The sequence below is a fragment of the Kryptolebias marmoratus genome, linkage group LG22, assembly GCF_001649575.2.
Source record: "Kryptolebias marmoratus isolate JLee-2015 linkage group LG22, ASM164957v2, whole genome shotgun sequence".
Lineage (NCBI taxonomy): Eukaryota > Metazoa > Chordata > Actinopteri > Cyprinodontiformes > Rivulidae > Kryptolebias > Kryptolebias marmoratus.
Genome location: NC_051451.1, coordinates 22,374,300 through 22,397,702, shown reverse-complemented (window position 1 = coordinate 22,397,702; position 23,403 = coordinate 22,374,300). Strand labels below are relative to the sequence as shown.

At 41.0% G+C, this 23,403-nt stretch overlaps 1 protein-coding gene across 4 annotated transcripts in view; it reads left to right on the top strand.

Annotated features, from left to right (window-relative positions):
* The window catches only part of LOC108234096 (vinculin), a 25,598-nt gene extending 2,605 nt beyond the window's left edge, over positions 1–22,993 (top strand). The window contains exons 2-23 of one of the 4 annotated variants that reach the window (XM_017413017.3): positions 6,240–6,310; positions 7,264–7,414; positions 7,941–8,049; positions 9,479–9,601; positions 10,216–10,376; positions 10,666–10,668; positions 13,190–13,280; positions 13,367–13,514; positions 13,605–13,758; positions 13,916–14,091; positions 14,906–15,096; positions 15,559–15,758; positions 16,150–16,278; positions 16,392–16,541; positions 16,647–16,755; positions 16,845–17,147; positions 17,239–17,363; positions 17,562–17,747; positions 18,696–18,872; positions 19,794–19,997; positions 20,123–20,227; positions 21,278–22,993. In XM_017413017.3, the coding sequence (XP_017268506.1) occupies positions 6,240–6,310; positions 7,264–7,414; positions 7,941–8,049; positions 9,479–9,601; positions 10,216–10,376; positions 10,666–10,668; positions 13,190–13,280; positions 13,367–13,514; positions 13,605–13,758; positions 13,916–14,091; positions 14,906–15,096; positions 15,559–15,758; positions 16,150–16,278; positions 16,392–16,541; positions 16,647–16,755; positions 16,845–17,147; positions 17,239–17,363; positions 17,562–17,747; positions 18,696–18,872; positions 19,794–19,997; positions 20,123–20,227; positions 21,278–21,424 (3,213 nt within the window). In that variant the 3' untranslated portion in view covers positions 21,425–22,993. The remainder of the gene's footprint in view (positions 1–6,239; positions 6,311–7,263; positions 7,415–7,940; positions 8,050–9,478; positions 9,602–10,215; positions 10,377–10,665; positions 10,669–13,189; positions 13,281–13,366; positions 13,515–13,604; positions 13,759–13,915; positions 14,092–14,905; positions 15,097–15,558; positions 15,759–16,149; positions 16,279–16,391; positions 16,542–16,646; positions 16,756–16,844; positions 17,148–17,238; positions 17,364–17,561; positions 17,748–18,695; positions 18,873–19,793; positions 19,998–20,122; positions 20,228–21,277) is intronic. The other 3 variants (XM_017413018.2, XM_017413021.2, XM_017413022.2) reach the window with 3 other exon arrangements.
* The last annotated feature ends 410 nt before the right edge of the window (positions 22,994–23,403 follow it).

Here is a 23,403-nt window from a genome sequence, read left to right as displayed (position 1 = left end):
CTACATTGTCCATAAGAGAGTCTGTCTGTCTATCTATCATGCTAGCAAAACAGTGGGTTAACTTCACCAAAACAAGTTGTTTGACCTTTCACGGTCTCCGTAATTCCCTTGCAGCGCGAGCACAGCGCGGCGGTTACGAGCGTTGAACATGAACGGAGACACAGGGGAACCGTAGCTCTGAGAGAGCTGTGTGAAGCTGACACCCCGCTCTCTGCGAGCTGTGTGAAGCTGTTCACACAGCTCCGTATCTGATGGGGGGACGCGGCTCGACGTAACAGCAGCAACTCGAGCACATTGCTGCCCCCTATATGTCAGGAGGACAAATAACACATTTTCTGTTCAAATTGCTAACCCGCCACAGTGGCGTGTGTGTTGAACAAATTCACCCGCCACTTCAAATATTTACCCGCATTTGGCGGGTGGCGGGTGCTAATTTCCACCCCTGGTTATTTTTGTGATGTATGGCAAATGTTTTAGCTAATTTTGGTTTCTAACAGTCTCTGCATTATTCAAATAAATGACAACTTATTTATTAAGTCAAACCTGATCTGTGGATTCTCAAAACGTTGAACTGACTGAACAATTTGTGGTCTGAATGGGAAAAGAAATACAGTCAATTTTAAAAGGCGTGGCCCGATGGGATGGCACACCAAAGCAAGAACCTTAACACAATTTCTTTTTTTATGCTGTTGTCCTAAATACTGTGGGCTTTTTAAAACAAATATTGCAATATAGGAGTAAAGGAATCATCTTAAATTTATGTTTATCAAATAATATACCAGAATGCAGTGTAGTTATGAGAACATTAACTTTCTGCATCTTCCGCTTAGATCTGTTGCCCTTATTCAGCCAGACAAGCTTTTAAGTTTTATATTTTTGTGTGTGTGATTGTGTTGTTTGTTTAAAGTTCAAAAACAGCGTCTTTATGTTTATGCGATCCTACTAATCCCAAACATTTAGGAGAAATAAAACCAAAGGATGAGACTGAGACTAAAGCTGTCATAATCCATGAGAAGTCACGAGGTCGGCTCTTATTCATGTGGTCGCGTGACAAAAATTACGTTTTTTTGTTCCCGTCTCAGCTTCTGGATGCAAAAGGGCCTGGTTGAACTTTTTGTCACAGGGGTTCGCCCCAAGTATTATGTGATTGGTCAGAAGTTGTTGTGGGCGTGTTTAAGCTTTAATGGAGTCAATTAGTCTACTGCTCTGCTGAGAAGCAGCTGGCTGAGGTTATTAGAAAATACAACTGTCTTTCTGACTGTTCCATTAAAACTTATAAACCTATGAACTTAAGATGATGAACAACTTGTGGAAGAGACACAGGCGTCTCTTCCACAAGTACTTCCTCCCGGCCACCACCTGTGTGGTGGCCGGGAGGAAGTACTCCTCGGCCGGGCAGCGTCTCAGTTCATTTAATAAAAAAGTCTGGTCAGGGTAAGGGAAGCAACCCGTTTTAACGCTGCAGAAGGAGGGAGGAGCCTCCCGGGAGTTCTGAAAGGTGTGTGCGACAATGTCTCGCAACCACGTGAACACAAACCAACTTATGGAGTATAACAGAGCTTTAAGTCTGAGAGGTATGGCCAAGGGGGGGCCAGCAAAATTAAAGGGGTGGCCATTGCCCTCCCACTCCTCATTGGTGCCCCTGGGCTGATTCCTTGATGTCTGTTGGCTTTAAGCCTCCTTTCTTTGTCTGCCTGCTTGGACCCACTCCATCCAGACAGTGAGCAGGAGGCGGCTAACAGCTGCCTCCGGGACGTCGCTGAGCATCCCATCATGAGGCTGCAAGGAGAGAGCAGGGACTGTAATAGGAAGGCAGAGACAATCTTAGGATGGATATGAAGCAGACATATCAGAAAAAATCACAACAGACAGAAAAAAAGATGCATTCTGCAGTTCTAAAGCTTTGAGGATTACTGACATTTGATGCTTGCTGTATCCTCAGACACTCTTGATAGTAACCCTTGGCAGAAGAGGGGGGGAGAAATGTTCGCTGACAGAGAAGCAAGAGGGAAGAAGTGGCTGACGAGATATTGTTGAACGAGCGGACAAAAGGTGCTTGAGATCAGAGCTTTGCAACGTGTCCAGCAGTTGGTTGCTGAGTAGATAAACTTAACTGGAAGTAAAGGACACCAAAAGCTCAAACCGGTGCAGTTTGAGCTTATGCTCTGTTTTAGAAAGATGATTCACTTCTAGCTCTCAGAGTATAACATGCCACCATCTCCGCAAGAGTCCCAGTGCATCTGATACAATTACACAGTCAACGCCATCCACGGTGGGCTTGCTGTGGAGGAGGAGGGAGGGTGGGGGGGCTTGAGATCTAGGTCACTGAGTCACAAACTCAAGATGGTGTCGGTCTTGATCCTTGGGAGGTTGTGCGTAGGCTGATGCAAATTCAGCTGAAGATGTGACACATGCTGGTGGTGCAGTCGGGTTTTAAAAAAAAAAAAGTGTGAGCTTTCTGAAGTCCTGCTGATGACAGAGCTGCCTCGGTGGTAAAAGTGAAGAGTCTGCTCCTGAAGGAGTCAACGTAGGCTCCCGAGCGCGTCTTCAGAGGGGGGGGAAGGGGGGAGGAGGAATAAATAGATTTAGCATTAAGTGACTGACTGAGCAGGGAGCGAGAGGAGGCATGTGAGGAGTGAGGCTGTCGACTAAAACAGTCCACAGAGAGATGCAGAATGTGTTGAGAAGAGGAGGGACGCACACGGCAGAAGACGCTGGAACTTTTTGATAAACATCAGCTCCCTACATGGAAGGAAGAACAGTCTCTGGCATTCTTAAACCAAGGTTTTCCGTCCTGCACAACAGGAGATATCTCATCATGTTCTTTAGCAGACTGGAGATGAGCCTTTTTTTTACTTGTGTGTCTCCTTTTAGTGAACCTTTCTAACATGAAAAAATCCTGCTGATTAATGCACAAACTGGAAGCTGTGAAATGATCCCTTTCATTTTTTTAGGTCAGATTCTTTTGGCTTTAAAGCTTCAGTTAATGATCATTTTCAGGTAACAACCAATATAAAGAGGGTCATACGTATTGTGAGCAAAGAACATTGATTTTAGACAACAAGTTTATCTACATCAGACTTTTTACCATCTTCCAGCACTGTTTTTTGTCCCCCTCTGATGGGTTTCATCAGCAGCAAAAAGCAGTTGTTGAAAAATAAGAAAAATAAATCAGGATGAAACAGAACTATTTCATGTGGGCTACTTTCTTCTTGTAGCAGCCTTAGTCTGGGTCTTACTGAATCTGTTTGCTTCTAGTTTGAGAACTTTTCATCCAAAGTGAGAAAAAAGGCAAATATTGGACGGAAAAAAGGAGAAAAGTTTCAACTTAAAGATGACACGAGGCGAGGTAAACCAAAATAAACTGAGACACTTTTAAGAATTTTTTTTCCTCATTTATTTTTGACAAATTTTAATGAACATTGACTGCCAGTCGGCAAATTTGAACTAAATTACAAAAAAATTGGATTTAAAGTCGGTGCTTGGCAAAGATAATATCCTGACAGCTAAACCAATTTACCACATTCAGGTGAAAGATGTGCACCAAATGTCTAACCCAAACAACATCAAATAGTTAATTCTGCTAAGTTAAAGAAAGAAAATAACATAAAAACGTCTTTGTAAGATGCTGCTTCACCACATGCTTCCTGAACAGCTTCATTAAAAGAGAAATTTACTGAAATAAAATAAGTTGTGTCCAGGAGAGAGATCAACTTAAATGAGGTAAAAATATTGCTCAAATATTTACTTCTTATTAATAAATTACATATGGTTACTGCACTAAGTGGGATTTGATGCTTTAAGTTTTAGGTATGAAAAGGTCCAAAGTTATCACAAACATATTGATGATTTTACCACAAAAAAAGATAATATTTCTTTCAAAGATTGGTTTAGACAAAAACAGAGTATGTTTGAAATATGGTGTGAAACAAAGACCCCCAATTAACTTCAAACCACTAATTCGATGCTAATTTTATCATATTTTATAAGTATTAATATGTAGGAAATGACTTCAGCTATCATTCAATGATCAAACAAGCTATTCCCTTTAATTCAAGATTTAAAGCAAATTAAATTGTTTGAAAATATTGTATAAAAGCTGCTCCTTCCGAAGAGTCAGGTGAGACAAAAAGTGATGTTAGCCGATCGATAGCTGCCTATTTGCTGCCGGTGCAGTCACTTGTTTTGAGGACGTTCAGCCGCTCACAGCATCTCAACAAACCACTTTACCTCGCATGAATAATATATTGTAAAATCAATAACAAGTGTTGCTGCTTACAGGAAACGGGGGTTTTAGGAAAGTTTTTCAGGCTGAACTCTTCTTGTAGAGCTGCATTCCTCACATTTACTCTTTCTTTCTAAAGCTTGCTAAAAACCCGTTTAAAATGTAAAAACTTTTGCGTCTAACATCTCTGGATTCTTTTCAAGTGTTTGACAAAACAAAGAGACAAGGCAATCGTACATTATGCCAAAGTTTGCACAAAATACTTGGTTTTTAAATTATAAATCTCAACACATCTGTTGCATGTTCCTTTGCAAATTTCATTCTAGTTTGTAAGTTATTTTATTCATAAACTAATGGATGGTTTCTGCAAAATCCCAACTTTAATGTGCTCATGAATTGATCTTGGTTCAGCAAATGAGTTTTGATATCCAGAATGTGTTGTAGTTTTAAACTAATTCAGCCTTTTTATCATATTACAGCTGCATTTTGGCTAAACATGGTAATGGTTTTACACAAACAGCCCTTTTTGTAGATGTGGCTGTTTATAAAGTGCTTTATAAATAAAGTAGTAGTGATAAACGACGCAGCTTATGTTATTTTGGGGGGAAGCAGGAATATGTGTATAATTAGAGAATCTGCTTTAATGTGAAAATGCAGTGTGAACGCTGAAGAAGATGAAACTGAGTTGTTAAAGCTAAAGAAAAACCAGAAAGGTTTGCTGAAAGAAACAAAAGCTAGCTAAAAGCTAAAAGTATTAGGCTGCAACAATTATAGTTCCCCATAAAAATGAAAAACAAAAAGTCTTTCTTTTGATTAATTATCAAACAACTGATGCAATAAATAAAAAAACATGGACATCTACTGATAATTCTTCAAAAGCTAATCTGTGTCTCTGAAACACAGATTGTGATTGTGTGAAAGCTCTTTATCACGTTTTGGTCTATTTGTGGTTTTTACTTCAAACTGATGCTTCTTTCTTCTTATCTTTACTGATACCCTCAAATTCATGATAATAATAGAAACTGATCGTGTTAGATGTCCTCTTTCTACAGTGGCAGTGACTGTAGTGGGTTATTTTGCACTGCTTAACACAGATTAGCGTACCACTGAGTGAAATTATAAAAGACCAGAAGAAGAAAATATACAAATACATGAGATAAAATGTAAAAACATCCATGAAATTAAAGAGAATTCAAATATGAAGGGTGAAACTGGTTGGAGGGATGCCATTTCCCTGAATCTCTGGGGTCAGAAAGTCTATTAACCAGATTTCACTGATGCAGCAGGAAGAAATGGATGTCATCATGTTACTGTAATTGCATTTCAAGCTTGTGTCGGGATGTGTGTGTCTGTGTGTGTGAGAAGGTTTTTCTGGCCTTTATGCCTGAATCCCAGCGTACTTCAGCAGCTTTATAGGAAACAAAATGTTGACCCTCACACAAGTTTATTTGGCTTTTTGAGAGTCACAGCTTGGTTTCAGGCTTAAACTCAGGTTAAGTTCAGGGTTAGGCATTCAGCTCTGACGGAAATGTTTTCTGTAAAAGATTAAAACAGGCCTCTTGTCAAAAGAGTGTGTGTTTGCCTGTGTGGGTGGGGGCATGCTTGAGTGTGTAGGACGCATTTTGTGTTTGCAAAAGTTGAACGCATTGCTGTTCTGTTGTGTAGCTGTCAAATTTTATCCACATCGCATCAACAAAGCAAATCCACTTCATTGGTTCTGATTATATTTTACACCTGATTTAATATTAAAGTTTTAGAGATTTCGGCTACTATACATTGAATTAATGAACTTGGTGTTATAATATCTAGTTAAATAAAAATGCTTTCTTCTCACTGCCTTTATGTAGAGAAACAGAACAATCAACCAGAACCTGAGCTGCTTTCCTCGTTTCATGTGATATTTCATGCATGCATGGTTGAAATAGGTGTAAATTGATACACACTCGTTCACCCATCAGACTATTAATAGCGCCTTTGTTCGTGCAGCAGCTAATGGTAATAAAATGTGTTGCAGGTGGGGAAGGAAACGGTTCAAACCACAGAAGACCAGGTGATGAAGAGAGACATGCCTCCTGCTTTTATTAAGTAAGTCCATCTCTTATCCGCCGGGCTTTAAAGGAAAGGACTCTGCTGCCGTCCTTCCCTTTCACAGTGACAACATTTTGGATGCGATCCACTCTATCTCAGCGCACAGAGAACTCGTTTAAAACAGAAATCCAAGTCAGGGAATGTGGCTTCGTTCCCAGCCACGACAAAGAGCCACTTCTGGGTGCACGTCCGGCTCCAGCATCCCGACAGAGGCTGATCGTTGTTTTCCAGCTTGCATTCAAAGAGCTGACATGAACTCCGGCTGAGAGCTGCCACTCAGACGTTCACACTGCGATTCCTTGTTTGCATGTTTTGTGTCCTTGCCTTTACTGGAACGTTCTGTTTTCGGCTTGTTGTCACCCTCATGTATTTGTCTGCCATGGCCTGTTTATCAGTTTATAACTTATTTTGAACATTCACAAAATTAATTCAGATCTTGTTATGGTCCACACACCACTATCTTGCACTTTGCTCACGCATGACATGGGCTCCTACACCATAAATCTCATTCGCTTGGCTTAGGAGGGGCATGTGGGAATGTGAACCCAACTAAATATAGACGAACCATCAGCCATTGATACCCTGACCAGTGGGGTCAGAAAGAGAAGGGATTTAGCTTTATTTAAATCCTCTTAAAATTTGTATCCTCTGGTTAATCACTGAATCGAGTTATGTGCACAATTCAATTTTAAAACGAGTCTTTTTGTTGGTTGGTTTGCTCAGAATTGGAGATTTTTGCAGAGCTAATTGTTACGAAGTTTCCATCTATCCTGGATTTTACAGAATGAGCTTTTCAAAAGCAGCAGACACCTTTTAAAGTTTACAGAACTTTAAAAGCGTTACGTCTTGGCTGTACGTCAGTCTGTTTATGCGTTGCTAATTGACTATTTGTAGCTACAGATCGATGCACCTGTTGGGCGCGGTGTCCTAAGCCAGCTGTGTGTTTCCAGGGTGGAGAACTCCAGCTCCAAGCTCGTCCAGGCGGCTCAGATGCTTAAAGCAGATCCATACTCCGTTCCTGCCAGGGATTACCTGATCGATGGATCCAGAGGCATACTGTCTGGAACATCTGATCTGCTACTCACCTTTGACGAAGCGGAGGTGTGTGTTTTTCTCCTTGTTCTGAGTGTGTGTGCATGTCTTCATACTCACTTTCACTTCAGAGGTGGTTTGGTATCTTTCAGGGAAATTGTGCTTTATATATAGCAGCTGCACAGATGAAGGAAGAACTCTTGGAGCTCTAATGGAGGCTCAAATGCAGCTAGATCTAATCACCGAGATCAAATGACCTGCCTCTGTTGTAACTCAGGGTGTGTGTGTATGTGTGTGTGTGTGTGATTGCGAGAAGGTTTGATGGCAGCTCCATAAGTGGATTCACATACAGCACGTGATGAAAGCTCCCCTCTTCTCATCACCAGCCTTATTTTAAAAAGAGCAACTTTTCTCTGTCACAAGATGAACATCACAAGACCACACAAGCACACACACACACACACACAACAGAGTAACCTCAGTGTGATAAAAAAGCAGCTTAACCACACTATAAATGTTGTTCTTTTAATAAAATGAGGCACCACTTCCCATTATTGTTTTGCTTCATCTCCCATGTGATTGTGCTGCGTTCCAGGTGCGTAAGATAATCCGTGTGTGTAAAGGCATCCTAGAGTATCTGACAGTAGCTGAGGTGGTGGAGACCATGGAGGACCTCATCACTTACACCAAAAACCTCGGACCAGGTCAGCCCACAAGTTTCCTTTGAAACGAGACAGAACAACAACAAAAACAATCTGCTTGTAGTCAGCGAGTACAAAAGCTTCTGTCACCACCAGAGAAAGAAGCGACACCTGAAAAAGGAACAATTCGAAGAAGAAGTTTTAAAAATGAGCCTTTCTAGCTTTTTTGGTAAAATTTGTTTCGCTGCTTTCATACAAGAAAACTATTTTGGTTTTAGCAGTTTGGCCTGTAAATGACCTCACAATGCAAACAGAAATGTTGCCAGAGAAACTACATTTTCCGTCTTATGCAGATTTTAGCTAAACTTAGCTAAATCATAGCTAAAACCAGAATTTGCATCACCATAGCTAAAAGCTAAATTACCAAAAAACAGTTTGATCAAAAATTAAATTTAGCAAAATAGTAGATAAAAGCTAAAAATGAGTAAAACAGTAGCTAATAGATGAAAAGAGCGTAAGAAGACAAAAATAAAGAAACTATGCTCAAGTAGATTTCAGAGAAAATCATTTTGAATAAAACTAAAGAGATCTTAGTGTATTTCTATAGGGAACAGTTTTAAAGATAAAGGTAAATAATTCAAAAACTATCAAACTACAAAATACTCAAAAGTCACAGAGAAAGTCCTGATTGAGCCAACAGGGAAGAATGTTTGTTTTAAAGAAATACAACAGTTTGCTTCGGCTTTGCTTCAAGTTTTTCTGTAAAGTAAAAAGATTTCAATAATGAGATGACAAACAATTATATTTAAGCTGATAATCAATTAATTAGTGTTTTTAAAATCAACAAAGCCGACCATTCTGCAGCTCGGTGTGAATTGAAAAGTTTTACATTTTGTGTGCTGGTTCAAAAAATACAGATAATTTGAAATCATTATTACATTATTCCATCATAAGGAGCATCTTTTTCTGATGATGAGCAAAGGTCGTAATAAATCAGTTAATATAAATATAATACCGTACAAAACTATTACAATTTTAGAAGAAATTTACATTTTTTCTGTTTGCAAGATGAGTTAGTTGACTGGATTTGGTGGCAACATTTTAAAAGAGCACAAGAATCAATCAGTTCTTTGGGTTTAAAATCTGTTTTTATGAACAACTAAATTACCCAGTGACTGCTTCCTTGACCTGAGGATGTTGTGAATGAGTCCTTTCACTGGCCGGGGGACCATAAACAGTCTATTTATCATCAGAGACATTAGGTTAATTTGATTTTCAGTACACTGACTTAATAAGCTGGAGGAAATCTCACACGCCACTGGTTCAGCCATTGTCTGAGCTCAGTTGTTCCTGAAGTAATGATGCTTGAACGTGTTTGTAAATCCATGTTTTCTACAACTGGGTCGAAACCAAAGACACTAACGTGTTCTGCAGTTTTCCTCGCACTCCCACTGAATCTTAAAACCTCCCCGCTTTCCTCCGTTTTCTCCAGGGATGACCAAAATGTCAAAGATGATTGAAGAGAGGCAGCAGGAGCTGACGCACCAAGAACACAGGCAGATGCTCATCAGCTCCATGAACACCATCAAGGAGCTGCTGCCCGTCCTTATCTCAGGTGCGTGAGTGCAACTCAGAAAGAGCTGGTCATCAAGCATCCAGCCGTCGCCATAGTAACGCCGATAATTACAGTCATTAGGTGCCGGGGACGCATCACCCACTTGGAGCTCGGCTTTCATGCAGAGCTCTGCCCTGGCAAAGAAACTGAACTGTTTTAGTTTTTCACTGGGAAGAAAGTTCTAACAGCTTTATATTTTGCTCCCCAGGAGCTGGACTTTCTTGAAATCTTTTTGAGTGTTTTTTTTTCCTTTGCACTTTGGCTGCAATGTGTAAAAATATAAAGAAAGTGAAAGATAACTTTGCAGATCTGTGTAGATTTTCAGTGAAGCCACAATATTCCAATAGGGGAGAACTACTGCATGTGGTAATAAAGGCAATTTTATCACCTGATTCCAGTGTTCTTAGTTATTTTTTTAGTTTTAAAACCTCAATCTAATTATTTAGTTTTGAGCTTCCTTTAAAGCCCCAACAGGCCATATGTTTTTTTGATAAATAAGTGTTTTCATGTTAGGGGTTTTCAATTAAAATGGCGGTTTAAGTGAATAGTTCCATCTTCTGCAACATTCACACTTGACTGTAATCATAACTGGACAAATGTCATCATCTTTTCAGCGATAAAGATTTTTGTTGCGACAAAGAGCAGTCGAGGAGCCGGCGTGGAGGAGGCAGAGAGGAACAGAAGGTTCACCTTTGAGAAGATGAGCGCTGAAATCAACGAGATCATCAGAGTCTTGCAGCTCACCACGTGGGATGAAGACGCCTGGGCCAACAAGGTAAAACCTCCGCTGCACGTCCAGACGCTTCTGTTCACTCTGCACCCCCGCTAAATCTGAAAAAATGAAAAACCTCGAGGAGGTGACTCTGCCGTCAAGCTGAGAATCACGTTTGCGTTGTGGTGTGCGTTCACGCAGACTCTCCCTCTGACCTGCATCTTTTTGGGAAAATTCCCTCTTTACTTTTCTGTGTCAACTTTTGTTTTTTGGTTTCTGAGTATAACTCCTGGTTATTCTTCTTTTCCTTCCTTTTCTTTACCTTCCTTCTCCATTCTTTTCCTCCCTGTAGAAGGTAAGCCTGTTTCTCTGCCCCCACCACCCCTCACCCCCACCCTACAGTTTCCAGCATGCAAGCTTGTGTGCGTGATCGATTAGGAAATCTGTCCTCGTGCTCATACTCTGTATATCTGTCATACAGGTCTCCAACAGTAAGTGTGTCGTGTGTTTTAGTCCTCTGTTAGCTGACGTGATGATGTGCAGCGCACATAATTCATCACTACTGTATATCGTTACGTGTTCATCTGTTTGTCACCAAGCGCCCATTTGAGTAAAATGGCTTGAAACAGATGACAGCTTGGTGCAGAAGTTCAGTCTGTTATTTTCTCGTGTTGCTTATTGTGTGATAGAGGCAGCAGTAGAATCAATAAAATGCTGTTTTGAGCAGTTAAAGAGCTAACAATCAGATCATTGGTGGTAAAGGTAAGATCGGTTCCACTTGTCTAACTTGTAACCCTGCATGTTTCTCTGCACACAGCTTCCTCAGACAGTGATCCGTCTGTCTGTCTGTGTGTGTGTGTGTTTGCTGTGGAAAAACTGCATAGTCAGCTGTGATAAGCTCTTACTGTCAGTGTGTGAGGGGAAACTTCTGGCACACGATGGCTGCCGTCCTTTTGGATCATGAATTATAGAAATAAGCTGGTTGGTGTCCAGACACATTCATAATAGATGGGCTGTATTGAACGTTTCCACTTAGGCTGTTCGTTCTCCTCTTAGCTGGAGAAAGACCTTTCTTTTTTCTTAAATCCTCCTGTTTGAGCTCTAATAATTGTCTCATCGTCTCTTTTTTTCATATTCATCAAATTTTTTTCTTATTTATTACATATTGCTAGTTTAAAGAATCAGAATTGTGTGTTTTTCTGTTCTCAACATTACCATCCATTCTTCACAATAAATAAAATAAATGAGTATCAGGGACAAATAATTTATTTTAATACTCTCTTACAGATTAATACATTTCAAAAGTCACTCATGCAAACCTGTCTCCAAAATGTTCTTTAAAACAGGAAGCAATACAACCGTGCTGCTTGCGGCCTTGCATGCCAACATCTTAAACAAGGATTTTGTTCGCGCTCGGAGAATGTGAAGGAGGTGACCTTCAAATACTACCATGCCAGACTTGAGCTCTTTGTCTGTAAAACTGGCTGAATTAAAGCTACTTTTGCATTTGCTTTATTTAGTAGTCGTAGCCATTTTGATGTAGAAGCACTCGTAAAGTTAATCAGTTGTCAATGTGCATCTATGGATTACTTTCTGAGAATTTGTCCACCTGTTCACCCACAAATGCAGGCAGTTACATGATCCCCTGCCTGTCATGTTGAATGTTTTTTTATACTAGTAACCTGCCAAAGCGTCTGCTTTTATAAGATAATTACACACAAGATGTTGATCAGTTAATATGTGCATTTGATCAGCAGCACTTGGCTGCTTATGAAAGAAGTATGAGTGTACTTGTAACTTTGACACTCCCTCAAATACATTTTAATCCTTTTTTGTGAAATAAATAATGACACTGTCAGGGTTAGTTGTTCAGTTGATGCATTCACCTGAATTTAACTCCTGATTGCCTCAATTTTATTTTATTTTGGTTCTTAAACCCTACATTTCCAAGAGCTCCATTATCAAATAATTGGTTTGTTTGTTTGTTTTATTATAATTGTGTATGTTGTATAAATGCTGTATATTTTCTCATTTTAAATCTGGTACTAGCCGCCAGTTTCAAAAAGTTTAGATAGGGTACAATAAACTGGAAACAGTGAGTGAAATGTAAAAAAAAGGGGTAAAAATACTATTTTCCTAACTAAAATTGGTCAACAACGCAACAAGAACATCTCCAACAAGACGAGATCAAGAAAAGTTGTCCAAATAGATTGAAAGTTTTTCAAAAATATATGTAAAATAAACTGAGGGAGGAAGGAGGGGGGGGGGGTTCAAACAAATACATCAAATAAGTGAGGCTAAAACTCTACAATGTAAAGAAAATGCATAAAAATACAAAATTCAGAAATGCTGCCATCTTCTGTAAGGTTTGAGTTGGTTCGAGAGAGAACAAGAGAAAGCATCAAAGATCAGAGTTCATGATACAGAGATGAAATCAGTGCAGTTTGTTCTTATCTACATTTTACAGAGAGTCACTGGAAACAGACTGAAACAAATATTTGTATATCACTGCAAAAATTCTGTTATCTATAAAGGTTCATATACTTAAATAAGTTAAAATATTTTACATTTTTAAGTATGAAACAGCTTTGTTTAATATTTGCCTTTTTGCCAGTGAGCCCTATAAAAAAAAACCAAAGCAACAAAAAAATATAACTGAGAAGTCGAGAAAATCGTGCAGGTTATTCTTACATATCCATAGCTCAGTACTGCTGCATGTTGTCACTCCTGTTAGAGTTTCTTCTGCGTTATTTCTGTATGAGACCACTTAAACAGAAAGTAGACATTAAAAACTGAACTCTTATGGTTTAACTGAAGGTAAAGTGTTCTACTGTTTTAAAAGAAATAAAAAATGTTTCTCTCTCTCTCGACTTCAGGATATGGAGGCTTTGAAGAGATCTCTGGTTTTGATTGAGTCAAAGTTGGGACAAGCTAAAACCTGGCTCAGGGACCCTCATGGACAGCCAGGTAGCCCTGTGTGCTTTCATCCCAAATCAGCGCTTTGTGTTAAATCTGCCCGTCCGTCTCACGCTGTGGCATGTTGTCCTCCTCAGGAGACCCTGGTGAGGTGGCGCTGCGCGTGATCCTGGACGAAGCCGGTAAGGTGGGAGAGCTGTGTGCTGGGAAGGAGAGGAAGGACATACTGGCGACCACCAAAGCTCTGGGACAGATGACTGACCAGATTGCAGATCTGCGAATCAGGTAGTGTGTTTGTTGCATACGTTCTCCTTCGCTGCATGCAAGTTATTTTGTCCTCATTCTTCAGCTTCTTGTGATTCTTGTTTCCGACAGGGGCCAGGGGCCGACACCAGGATGTGTGCAGCGTGCAGGCCAGTGCTCACAGGGCTTAGATTTGCTTTTTGGCAAAGTGGACAGCGCTGCACTCAGACTGGAGGCTCTTATCAATGCCAAGCAGGCCATTGCTAGAAAGCTGGATGCTGCACAGGTCAGAGAAATAAATAAAAAAATATGTTCTGCTCACGTATTTGTGCCTTTTTGTTAATTTTTTGTTTAAATTTTATGCATCATTCCTACTGAAGCTTAGAGGTACATATTTATTTCTTCATCAAATGGAAATCATATCATACCCATGTGTTTTTTAGGCGTGGTTGGCTGATCCTCATGGTGGTCCTGAAGGAGAGGAGAACATCAGAGCACTTCTAGCAGAAGCCAAACGCATCGCAGATCTTTGTGAAGACCCCAAAGAGCGAGATGACATCCTGCGCTCCATAAATGAGATTGCAGGACTCACCGCCCGGCTCGTGGAGCTACGCAAACAGTACGCTTTTTTTTCTCTCTCTAATAATAATAACAACATTTCACTGTGAATGCTTAATTCTTAGGTCCTTTTCTTCCAGGCTCAGACTGCATCCGCAAGCCCCCAATAAGTGGCTGTTTTTACCTATCAGGAAAATTTGTTGTTGCCAGTCACCACTGGGCATCACTTCTACTATAAGGTTTCTAAATGTTTAAATATGGTGGTGATCTTAGAATGCAGGGTTGGTGGAAGATGTGGGGATAAATCTGGGAAGAGTATAAAGGGAAATACCACCTAATAAACTGTTAACATATGCATATTTTTGTTGCTGTAGAAATCAAAACCAAAACGAGAAGGTTCTTCAGAACCAAAGATCTACATTTCAAAAGGAAAATAAAATAACGCATGCTTGTGTAAAGCAGGAATCGATTGAGCATTTTTTGTAATGTGGAACAGAAAGAACAGTACGTGACTTAAAGGCACATTACCTCTGTGTGATTCTTTAAGGAACTAACTGTACACAGCCACAAAAATGCTACATTTATAGGTTTCTGATATATTTGTTTAGTTCTCTTTATTTAGAACAGAAACATTTTTCCATTCCTCTGTTCTCTGAAAACAAAAGTGAGGAAAAAAAGAGAACACAACCATCCTTCATGTATTTGTTTCCAATAGGTATAAAAATGGTGTTTTCCTTTTAAGGTGGTGTCTGCAATATGATATTAACCAGGTGGTGGGTTTAAAGGCAATATTTATGTACTAATTTCTCTTCCACAAAGGCTTTCCTGCTTTTTCTCTTCACCTCCAGTCACCTCTCCTTCTGTTGCTGCCTCAGGGGTAAAGGTGACAGCCCGGAGGCCCGTGCGCTGGCGAAGCAGATTGGAGCGGCACTTCTGACCCTGCAGTCCAAAACCAACCGGGCCGTGGCCAACATGAGGCCAGCGAAACCCGCTGTCACTTTGGAAGGGAAGATGGAGCAGGCCCTCCGCTGGGTGAACAACCCAGGGGTGGATGACAGAGGTGTAGGTAAGCAGAGAACAATCCCAGCTGTAAGGAATGATGAAATGTACTCGGACTTTGTCAAAACTTTGCATTCAGTAACCAGTTAGTGATTATTTCTAAATTTGGGACAGAAATGATCATGTCATTTCCTCAGATGGTGATAAATCTTATGCATGAATCACTGAATGACTTACTTTTCTCACTAGGAGTGTTGTTTTTATACTCTGTTGAGCTGTCTTCCTGCTTTGTCATCTGTTTTGCTCTCTTCTGCCATGCTTCCATATGGGAGCAGAGTGCGAGAGGCTACAGTGGATCACAGGTACCTGCTCGCTATAAGCTGTTTCAGAGGATGACACCAAACCTTTCTAATTTAAATGGAAAGAAATCATTAGTGAGAATATGTCTGAATATTTAGGGTTTTATTGAGCCCCAGTACATTCAGTATCTAGAAGCAGCGTGGAATCTCATTCTTGTTTCTCTCCACAGGTCAGGCAGCAATAAGAGGGATGGTTGGGGAAGGGAAGAGGCTGGCAGGAGGCCTATTAGGCCCGTATCGACAGGACATGGTTGGGCGCTGCGACCGAACAGAAGCACTGATGAATGCTCTGGCCGACATGGCGAGCAGAGGAGAGGCTGAGGCTCCTCACGCACGAGCGACAGCTGCACAGCTGCAGGACACCCTCAAGGTACAAATGAGTCTTTAAAGAAGGAAGTCTTGAGCTTATATCAGAACGTCAACTATTATAAACTAAGGTCGCAAAAATGTTGTGCTAAAAATGATTAATACAGTAAATCTTTGATTTGAAAAGTCAGAGTGATTAAAGGCCTAGGTTAATCAGTAGTAGACGTACATCCAATGATTAAAGTTTGAAAGTGGTTCATGAGATATTTTGCTAACAGACAGACAGATTTCACTCCAATAGTTAATGGCAAAGTTAACACTTGGAGTATAAGTTGTGGATGACTCTCAGCAACCAACCCACTAGATTTTAGCTGAATAACTGTATACAGAATACAAAAATCGCTGGCGTAAAGCTCCACCTAGTGGAAAGATTCCACATTTTCTGCTTCTTCCAGGACTTGAGGCAGCACATGCAGGAGGTGATGACTCAGGAGGTATCAGACGTTTTCAGTGACACCACCACACCCATCAAGCTGCTGGCAGTGGCTGCAACTGCTCCTCCTGATGCTCCTAACAGAGAGGAGGTCAGTAATAGACAAACACGCGCTCCCAGTTACTCATCACTTGTAACACCCGCTGTTTTTAGTGTCACAGTTTGCAGTGATTATGTCTATAACAACACGAACGTTTGGCAAAGGTTTTTGAGGAGCGCGCAGGGAACTTTGAGACCCACGCAGGCCGGCTGGGAGCGACCGCAGAGAAGGCTGCCGCCGTGGGAACGGCCAATAAAAGCACAGTCGAGGGCATTCATGCTGCCATGAAACATGCCAGGGAGCTGACACCACAGGTGCGCCTGTTTACTTCAACCTGCCTGATTTGCATGGTGACATAGGTTGATGAAGCATATGGGTGTCAAACTGAACCTGAGTGTGACGTGCCTGCTTATGTCTAGGTGACTTCTGCTGCTCGGATCTTGTTGAAGAATCCTGGTAGCAAAGCAGCATATGAGCACTTTGACACCATGAAGAACCAGTGGATTGACAATGTGGAAAGACTGACAGGTGAGGATTTTCCCAGCACTTCAGCAAATACTTTTTCTAAACTTGTGGAGGAGTTTGAATGATTCATTTGTGTGTGTTTTTATCCTCAGGTCTGGTTGATGAAGCCATAGACACCAAATCTCTTTTAGATGCTTCTGAAGAGGCCATAAAGAAAGACATTGACAAATGTCGAGTCGCCATGGCAAACGTTCAGCCCCAAATGCTCGTTGCCGGGGCGACAAGCATAGCAAGACGGGCTAATCGGGTCCTGTTGGTGGCTAAGAGAGAAGTTGAGAACTCTGAAGATCCGCGGTTCAGAGACACTGTGAAACACGCCTCAGACATCCTGTCACACACCATCTCCCCCATGGTGATGGACGCCAAGGCGGTGGCTGGGAACATACAAGATAAAGGTGCACAGATTTCAGGATGTTATACGACAAACGAGGGTTAACTTTTGGTTATCATCATATCTTACTTTATATTTGACCCTCCTGTCCACAGCTCTACAGAAAGCATACTTGGACTCGTGTCTGAGGATCCTGGCTGCGGTTGGAAAAGTTAGAGAAGCCTTCCAGCCTCAGGAACCGGACTTCCCTCCTCCTCCTCCTGACCTGGACCAGCTCCATGTAAGCCCAATGAAACACATGCATCCTTAATTATCAAACAAGCATCTATGACCATAAACAGAAGCCGCTCAGTGTCATAAAACTAACTGATAAACCTAAGAATGTTGGGTTCCTCTCAAATGTTCCCCTCCAAACCGTCTTTGTTTCCTGAACTAGATTTCAACAGACGACCCCTGTTTGTCGCCGTTTATTTTCCAGGTCAGTGACGAGCAGGCGCCACCAAAACCCCCCTTGCCAGAGGGGGAGGTGCCTCCCCCTCGGCCCCCACCCCCAGAGGAAAGGGATGAGGAGTTCCCGGAGCAGAAGGCCGGCGAGGTGCTCAGTGAGCCCATGATGGTGGCGGCCAGGCAGCTGCATGACGAGGCGCGCAAGTGGTCCAGCAAGGTCAGTTCGTACAAACAATCACAGACGTATTCAGCTGACTTTTTTCACCCAAAGGTCTGGGAAACATTTTAGGACTGCTTCAGTTCTTCGGATACACTTGCAGGACGTTGGCATAGCTTGTATTCTGAAAAAAATCTGATTTATTTTTAATTTTTTAATCCTGAAATGTGGATATCAGTGTCTCGATTCCACTTTCAGCAGAAAACTGGAAACTGTCATCTGTTTCAATTTGAGGCATGTAATATGTTTATGGTTCTCACTCACACATAAACGGTTACATGCATGAACAGAAGAAAAAACCTGAGATGAAACCGTTCACCTTTTCAAACATAGTAAAAACATAAAACAGGTATATCTAGGACCAATTAGTGACTGATTATCCAGAAATAAGGCCTTCTTTTCATCATCTTTATTGTTTTCCACAGCTCTTTTTTTTTAAATTATAACTATTTTTCGAAACAGACACAAAACATACCTTCCCATGTCCCACTGCAACACTCCTAACTCCACTAAAGAAACACCAGCAAGTGGTTTTTGTTACAATTCGACCTTATTTGGTGTCAGCCATCATCTCAGGCACATCATGCAACTACTGCCTTCCCAAACCAACTCCTCTTTCTTTTTTTTCCCCCCATCAAAGCTGTTTGTACCCTTGCGTGCAGTTTCACCCCCCCCTATCTCCTATCTTCAATTATTTGCCTCCCAAAGCTTGTACATGCTTCTCCTCCCTCCTGTAAATCTCCTGTTTTCTGTTCTACCACTCAGTGCTTGTCATAGTGTACTAAATGCTTCCTTTCCACCTACCATCCCCGGCTTTCTCCTCCCTCCCCCTTTCTACCCCCCCCTCTTCCTCCTTTTCTTTCCTTCTCCTATCAATCCTACTCCTACAACCACCACCAACAATCCCCCATCCCCGTCTTACCCACCCCTCCCCCCTGGCTGGCCCAGCCTGAGGATGAGGAGGTAGTAGAGGCGAGGGAGGTAGATGATGAAGATGAGTTTACTGATGGTGAGGATGACTATGAGCCAGAACTGCTGATGATGCCATCCAACCAGCCAGTCAATCAGCCCATTCTGGCAGCTGCCCAGTCTCTCCACCAGGAGGCTCGCAAGTGGTCCAGCAAGGTCTGCACACATACATGAACATGAGCGTACACACACGGGGCTCACAGTTTGGTTTGTTTTTAAATTCCCTGTGCTTTGAACAGCTTGGAGAATCTAACTGTGCTGTTTGACTTGACACACACTCATCACAGCACACGCACGCATGCAAACAGGTGAATGCACCTCCGGCGTTTCAGGACAAGAAGCACAATCTGAAGTGACTGAAAACTGAGCTCTGCATCTGTCACTGCCATGGAAACCGCCAACCAGCTGCAGCAGCTGTTTCACTGTTGCCGCAGAGGTGGTTGACACACAGTTCTACTGATGCGAGAGTCGCACTAAAGGTCAAGGGCCGTGAGAATGGCAAGTTTGTTTGTTGCACCACAAAGCGACACTAGCTGGCTTCACAAGTCCCTTCGTTTTATGTTCACGATGAGGGAAGTGGTTCCAAGGTGGAGCCAGGTGCTCTGTCCTCCTGTCACTTCTGTTGTCAGTCACTGGTTTTCTGCTCAACCTGTGAAGCCAAGGATGACAGTTTCCTAAAGACTCCTGGGTGATAGCTTTACCATCAAACTGCCTGCTAACCAAGTACCTGCTTCAGCCTGAGTGTGCACTAGTCACCTCCATGCTGTAACATCACCTCATGGCACCAAGTTCAGGTTGTTTATGATGTTTAAGCTCTTCATAGATGAGCACTGAAGAACGTGTGATAACTTGCCTGTGACACTGCATGCAGCAGGCTGCTTGACAGCTCAGCAGTTAATGCTTGCTTCATTTCTTTAAGTCAAATTTATCACCTTAAATCACCAGCGTTTGATCAATCTTAACACTGTCTGCTGTTGTGCAGAAACATGCTTTGTTTTGATTCTATTTCCTCATTCGGAGTCATGTTCATCAGATCGCTGCTCTTACTGCTTGACCTCTTTACCTCCACCTGCACAGGGTAACGACATCATCGCAGCAGCCAAGCGAATGGCTCTGCTGATGGCTGAAATGTCTCGCCTTGTGCGCGGCGGGAGTGGAAACAAGCGAGCGCTGATTCAGTGCGCTAAGGACATCGCCAAGGCCTCGGATGAGGTGACAAGGTTGGCTAAAGAAGTGGCCAAGCAGTGCACCGACAGACGCATCAGGACTAACCTGCTGCAGGTGAACAATTTACTGTTTTAAAACTAATGACAGAAAATACATCAGAGTGACCTAATTTCTACTTTGAAGAACTTTCTTAAACAGACAATTGGGTTTTTGTATTTTTTTTTTTACATTTCCTACAGGTCTGTGAACGAATTCCTACCATCAGCACTCAGCTGAAGATCCTGTCTACGGTCAAAGCCACCATGCTGGGACGAACCAACATTAGTGAAGAGGAGTCAGAGCAGGTAAACACAAAACACACCTACGGCGTAACCATCGACAGATTCCTCAGGACAAAACATTTGATCCAAAGGGTTTTAAAAAAATAAAACAACTGGACTTTTATTCTATACTTGAAGACATTTTTGAAGCTTTTTCAGTTCAAAACTGGATCGTGTGGACTTCCAAGCTTTGAACTGCAGGAGAGAAAACATCAGCAGCTACTCAAAGTTGATTTTCTCAAATTTAAGGTTTGAGGAAATCAGTCAGTTTATGGCTAAAGCCTGAACTATAACAACTGTGCGAGAACAATGTCAACATAATGGACAACTTCATTCCTTTTAACGTCCATATTGAAAAACTATTTAGTGATTTATAAACTACATTATCTTTTAGATCACAAAAACTGCTAAAAATATTATTTTCCTGAAATATAGCACAAGCAGTATAAAAGAATAACTCCAAATAGCTCAGTAAATGCAAGTCATAACAGCTATTTACTGTCTACACATTGGCCTTCTCGACAGTGTAAAAGAATAATAACTAAAGGACTTTTTCCTCCTTGTAATCAAACAAAAGAATGATCAGATTAGCATTAGCTCATGGTTGCAATTTTATATTTTTTTTTTAGATATTGTTTATCCAAAATCTACATACTTATGTATGCATTTAATGCATACATTTGGTATTATATTCTTTATGAGTATTTGACTTTTACAAACCCATATGTGCTCACTGCACTGAAACACATTTCCATAGCAGTGCTTTAAAATCCTTATATACTGTTTCTCATGGTGCTTTTATTTAAAGAGTGATACTTTGATTTTTGTTTTTCCAGTAACTTTCATTAATAACTATAGACATAAAAGGTTTGTTGTTTCAAAGCCGAGTTCATTTGCATAATATCTGCTTTGTTTGGCACACCCAAAACAAAGAATGAGCAGCTGCCCTTCACTCCATCATTTTGTTTAGAATAAAGCATATCCATCTTTTCCAGTAGACCTCCAAACCTAAAAGAATAAAACCTTTAATCTTCTCTCCTCTGTTGACTTTCCCCATCTGATTTCTCTGACCAGGCCACGGAGATGTTGGTCCATAACGCCCAGAATCTGATGCAGTCGGTAAAGGAGACGGTCAGAGAAGCAGAAGCAGCCTCCATCAAGATCCGCACAGATGCAGGATTCACCCTGCGATGGGTGCGGAAGACCCCCTGGTACCAATGAACACAAACCTCCCCGCTGATCCAGCACCCTGCACCTGGCATCAGTAACACAAACCTCCAGGAAACAGTAGCAATGTGAGGAAGCTGCAGGATTTTGAGCCATTCTCTGTCGTAGTTTGGGTCTTACCACCAGGAAACCAACAGATTCAGCACAACGCAGGTTTGATTTAAAGGCGCTTTGCTTTCGTTTGTGTGCAGCTGGGAAATCCCACAGGCTCACCGGAGACAAGTTTAATATATATTTTTGGTATGTTGTGTCACAAAACTTTATCTAAATCCTAAGTATATATTTTTTGCATGATTTCTTTTCTATTTTCTAAAGTCTGACTCTGAGATATTTAACTCCTAGATGTTTACTTTGAATTGTTTTTTCAGCTGTAGTTTTTACTGTATGTTGTGTATATACAAAAAAAAAGTTTTATGGACAAATTTTTAGCTTTATTCACTAAGTTTGACACTAAAGTGTAGAGTCCTGCAGGAGCTGATGAGCTTTCCTCTCTTCATGTTTACTTTTAGTAACAAAACAGTTGAAGATCTATAAATTTAAAGCAGAACGTCATCACTATTAATGATGTTTATACTTGAGTAAGCAAAATATTTTCTGGATTTAAAGTGATTAAAAAAAAATGTTACAAACTTCTTTTTAATTACAGAAAAATGAATGCTTAAAAGCTCAAAGAATGGCAGGGTTGGTATGAGTAGAGCTGACAGATTTTTAATGTGTTTTAAACTCTATATTTTTGTTTTATTGAACTTTAACAGTGAATAATGCCAAAGGATTTATTTTACTTCACTGTAAACCTCATTAAGTTCTCTTTACACTCAAAATTCAGGTTTCAACAAGCAACAATGCAGACTTTCTTTGAGAACTTGTAATCCTGTTTGAGTTTGTTTTTCTAGCAAAAAAAAAGAGTGAATGTTTTCTGCTTTTCTGTTTTTTATCTGCAGTCTGTAACAGTTGAACTGTTTGTGATTTCTCAGACATTTTAGCAGCCCTTCATCGCCCTCATTTTGAACCGTTTTCCAAAGCAGCCTCAGTCTAAATGCTCCGATTCAACCGATTTTCTTCTTGTTTTTTTTTGTTTTTAATAACCCCGGTGGTTTGAAAATAACTGTTTTATGTGATATCAGGCATCAATACGTTTACTTTTGCAGATTTAAACCAAAAAAAAAAAAAAAAAAAACAGTGAGAGGTGTTAGGTTGGGAGTTAAAAAACTGATGTCAGACCAGTGAATGCATTTTTTCATTCCTTTACAAGATTTCTCCTTTTTAATCACAGGTGAGTAAATTCTTACACCGGGGCTCTGTGAGTGTGTAGTCTCTTTACTTAAATGGTACTTGTGAGCCGTCTCTGTGATGTTTAGGGACAAAGCTCTGATAGCGCAGGATGTTACCCGTGTTTCCTTCTCATTTGTTGGGCCTGCTGAGCATGCAGCGACTGCGGGCCCCCCAGCAGGGTGCAGAGCTGTACAGTATGTACTTTTGTTTACTCACACCCTGAATGTATTGATAGCCTCTAGCCCTGCCAACACATCTGCTGTGCCTTGGAAGAATAAAGATTAGGATAAAGACTGGCGTCTGCCTCTTACCTAGAGGGACAGGACGGGGAAGGAGGGGTCAAATATTTGTTGAAAAATCACATTTCAGATGAATCTGGAATGTTTTCACTTATAATTCCCGTCTCTAGTGACGGCTAGTCTGAGCAGAGCCAAACTAAGGTGGACCGCTGCTGTTCTAAAACAAGTCAAAGGTTTTATAGCTTTTTGTTTTTTAAAAAAACCTACATCAACACGAATTTTGCATTCGCTGATTTAGATTTCACACTTTGGTTTTCCTGTTTATTGCCATTCATACATCAAACCTTTCAGCTCATTTAGGAGACAGAAAAAGTCATACCAGCTACCTTTTAAAAATAATTAACTGCTGTATATTTACGAATATTTTCTCTAAAGAAACATATTTACATCTCTACAATTCCT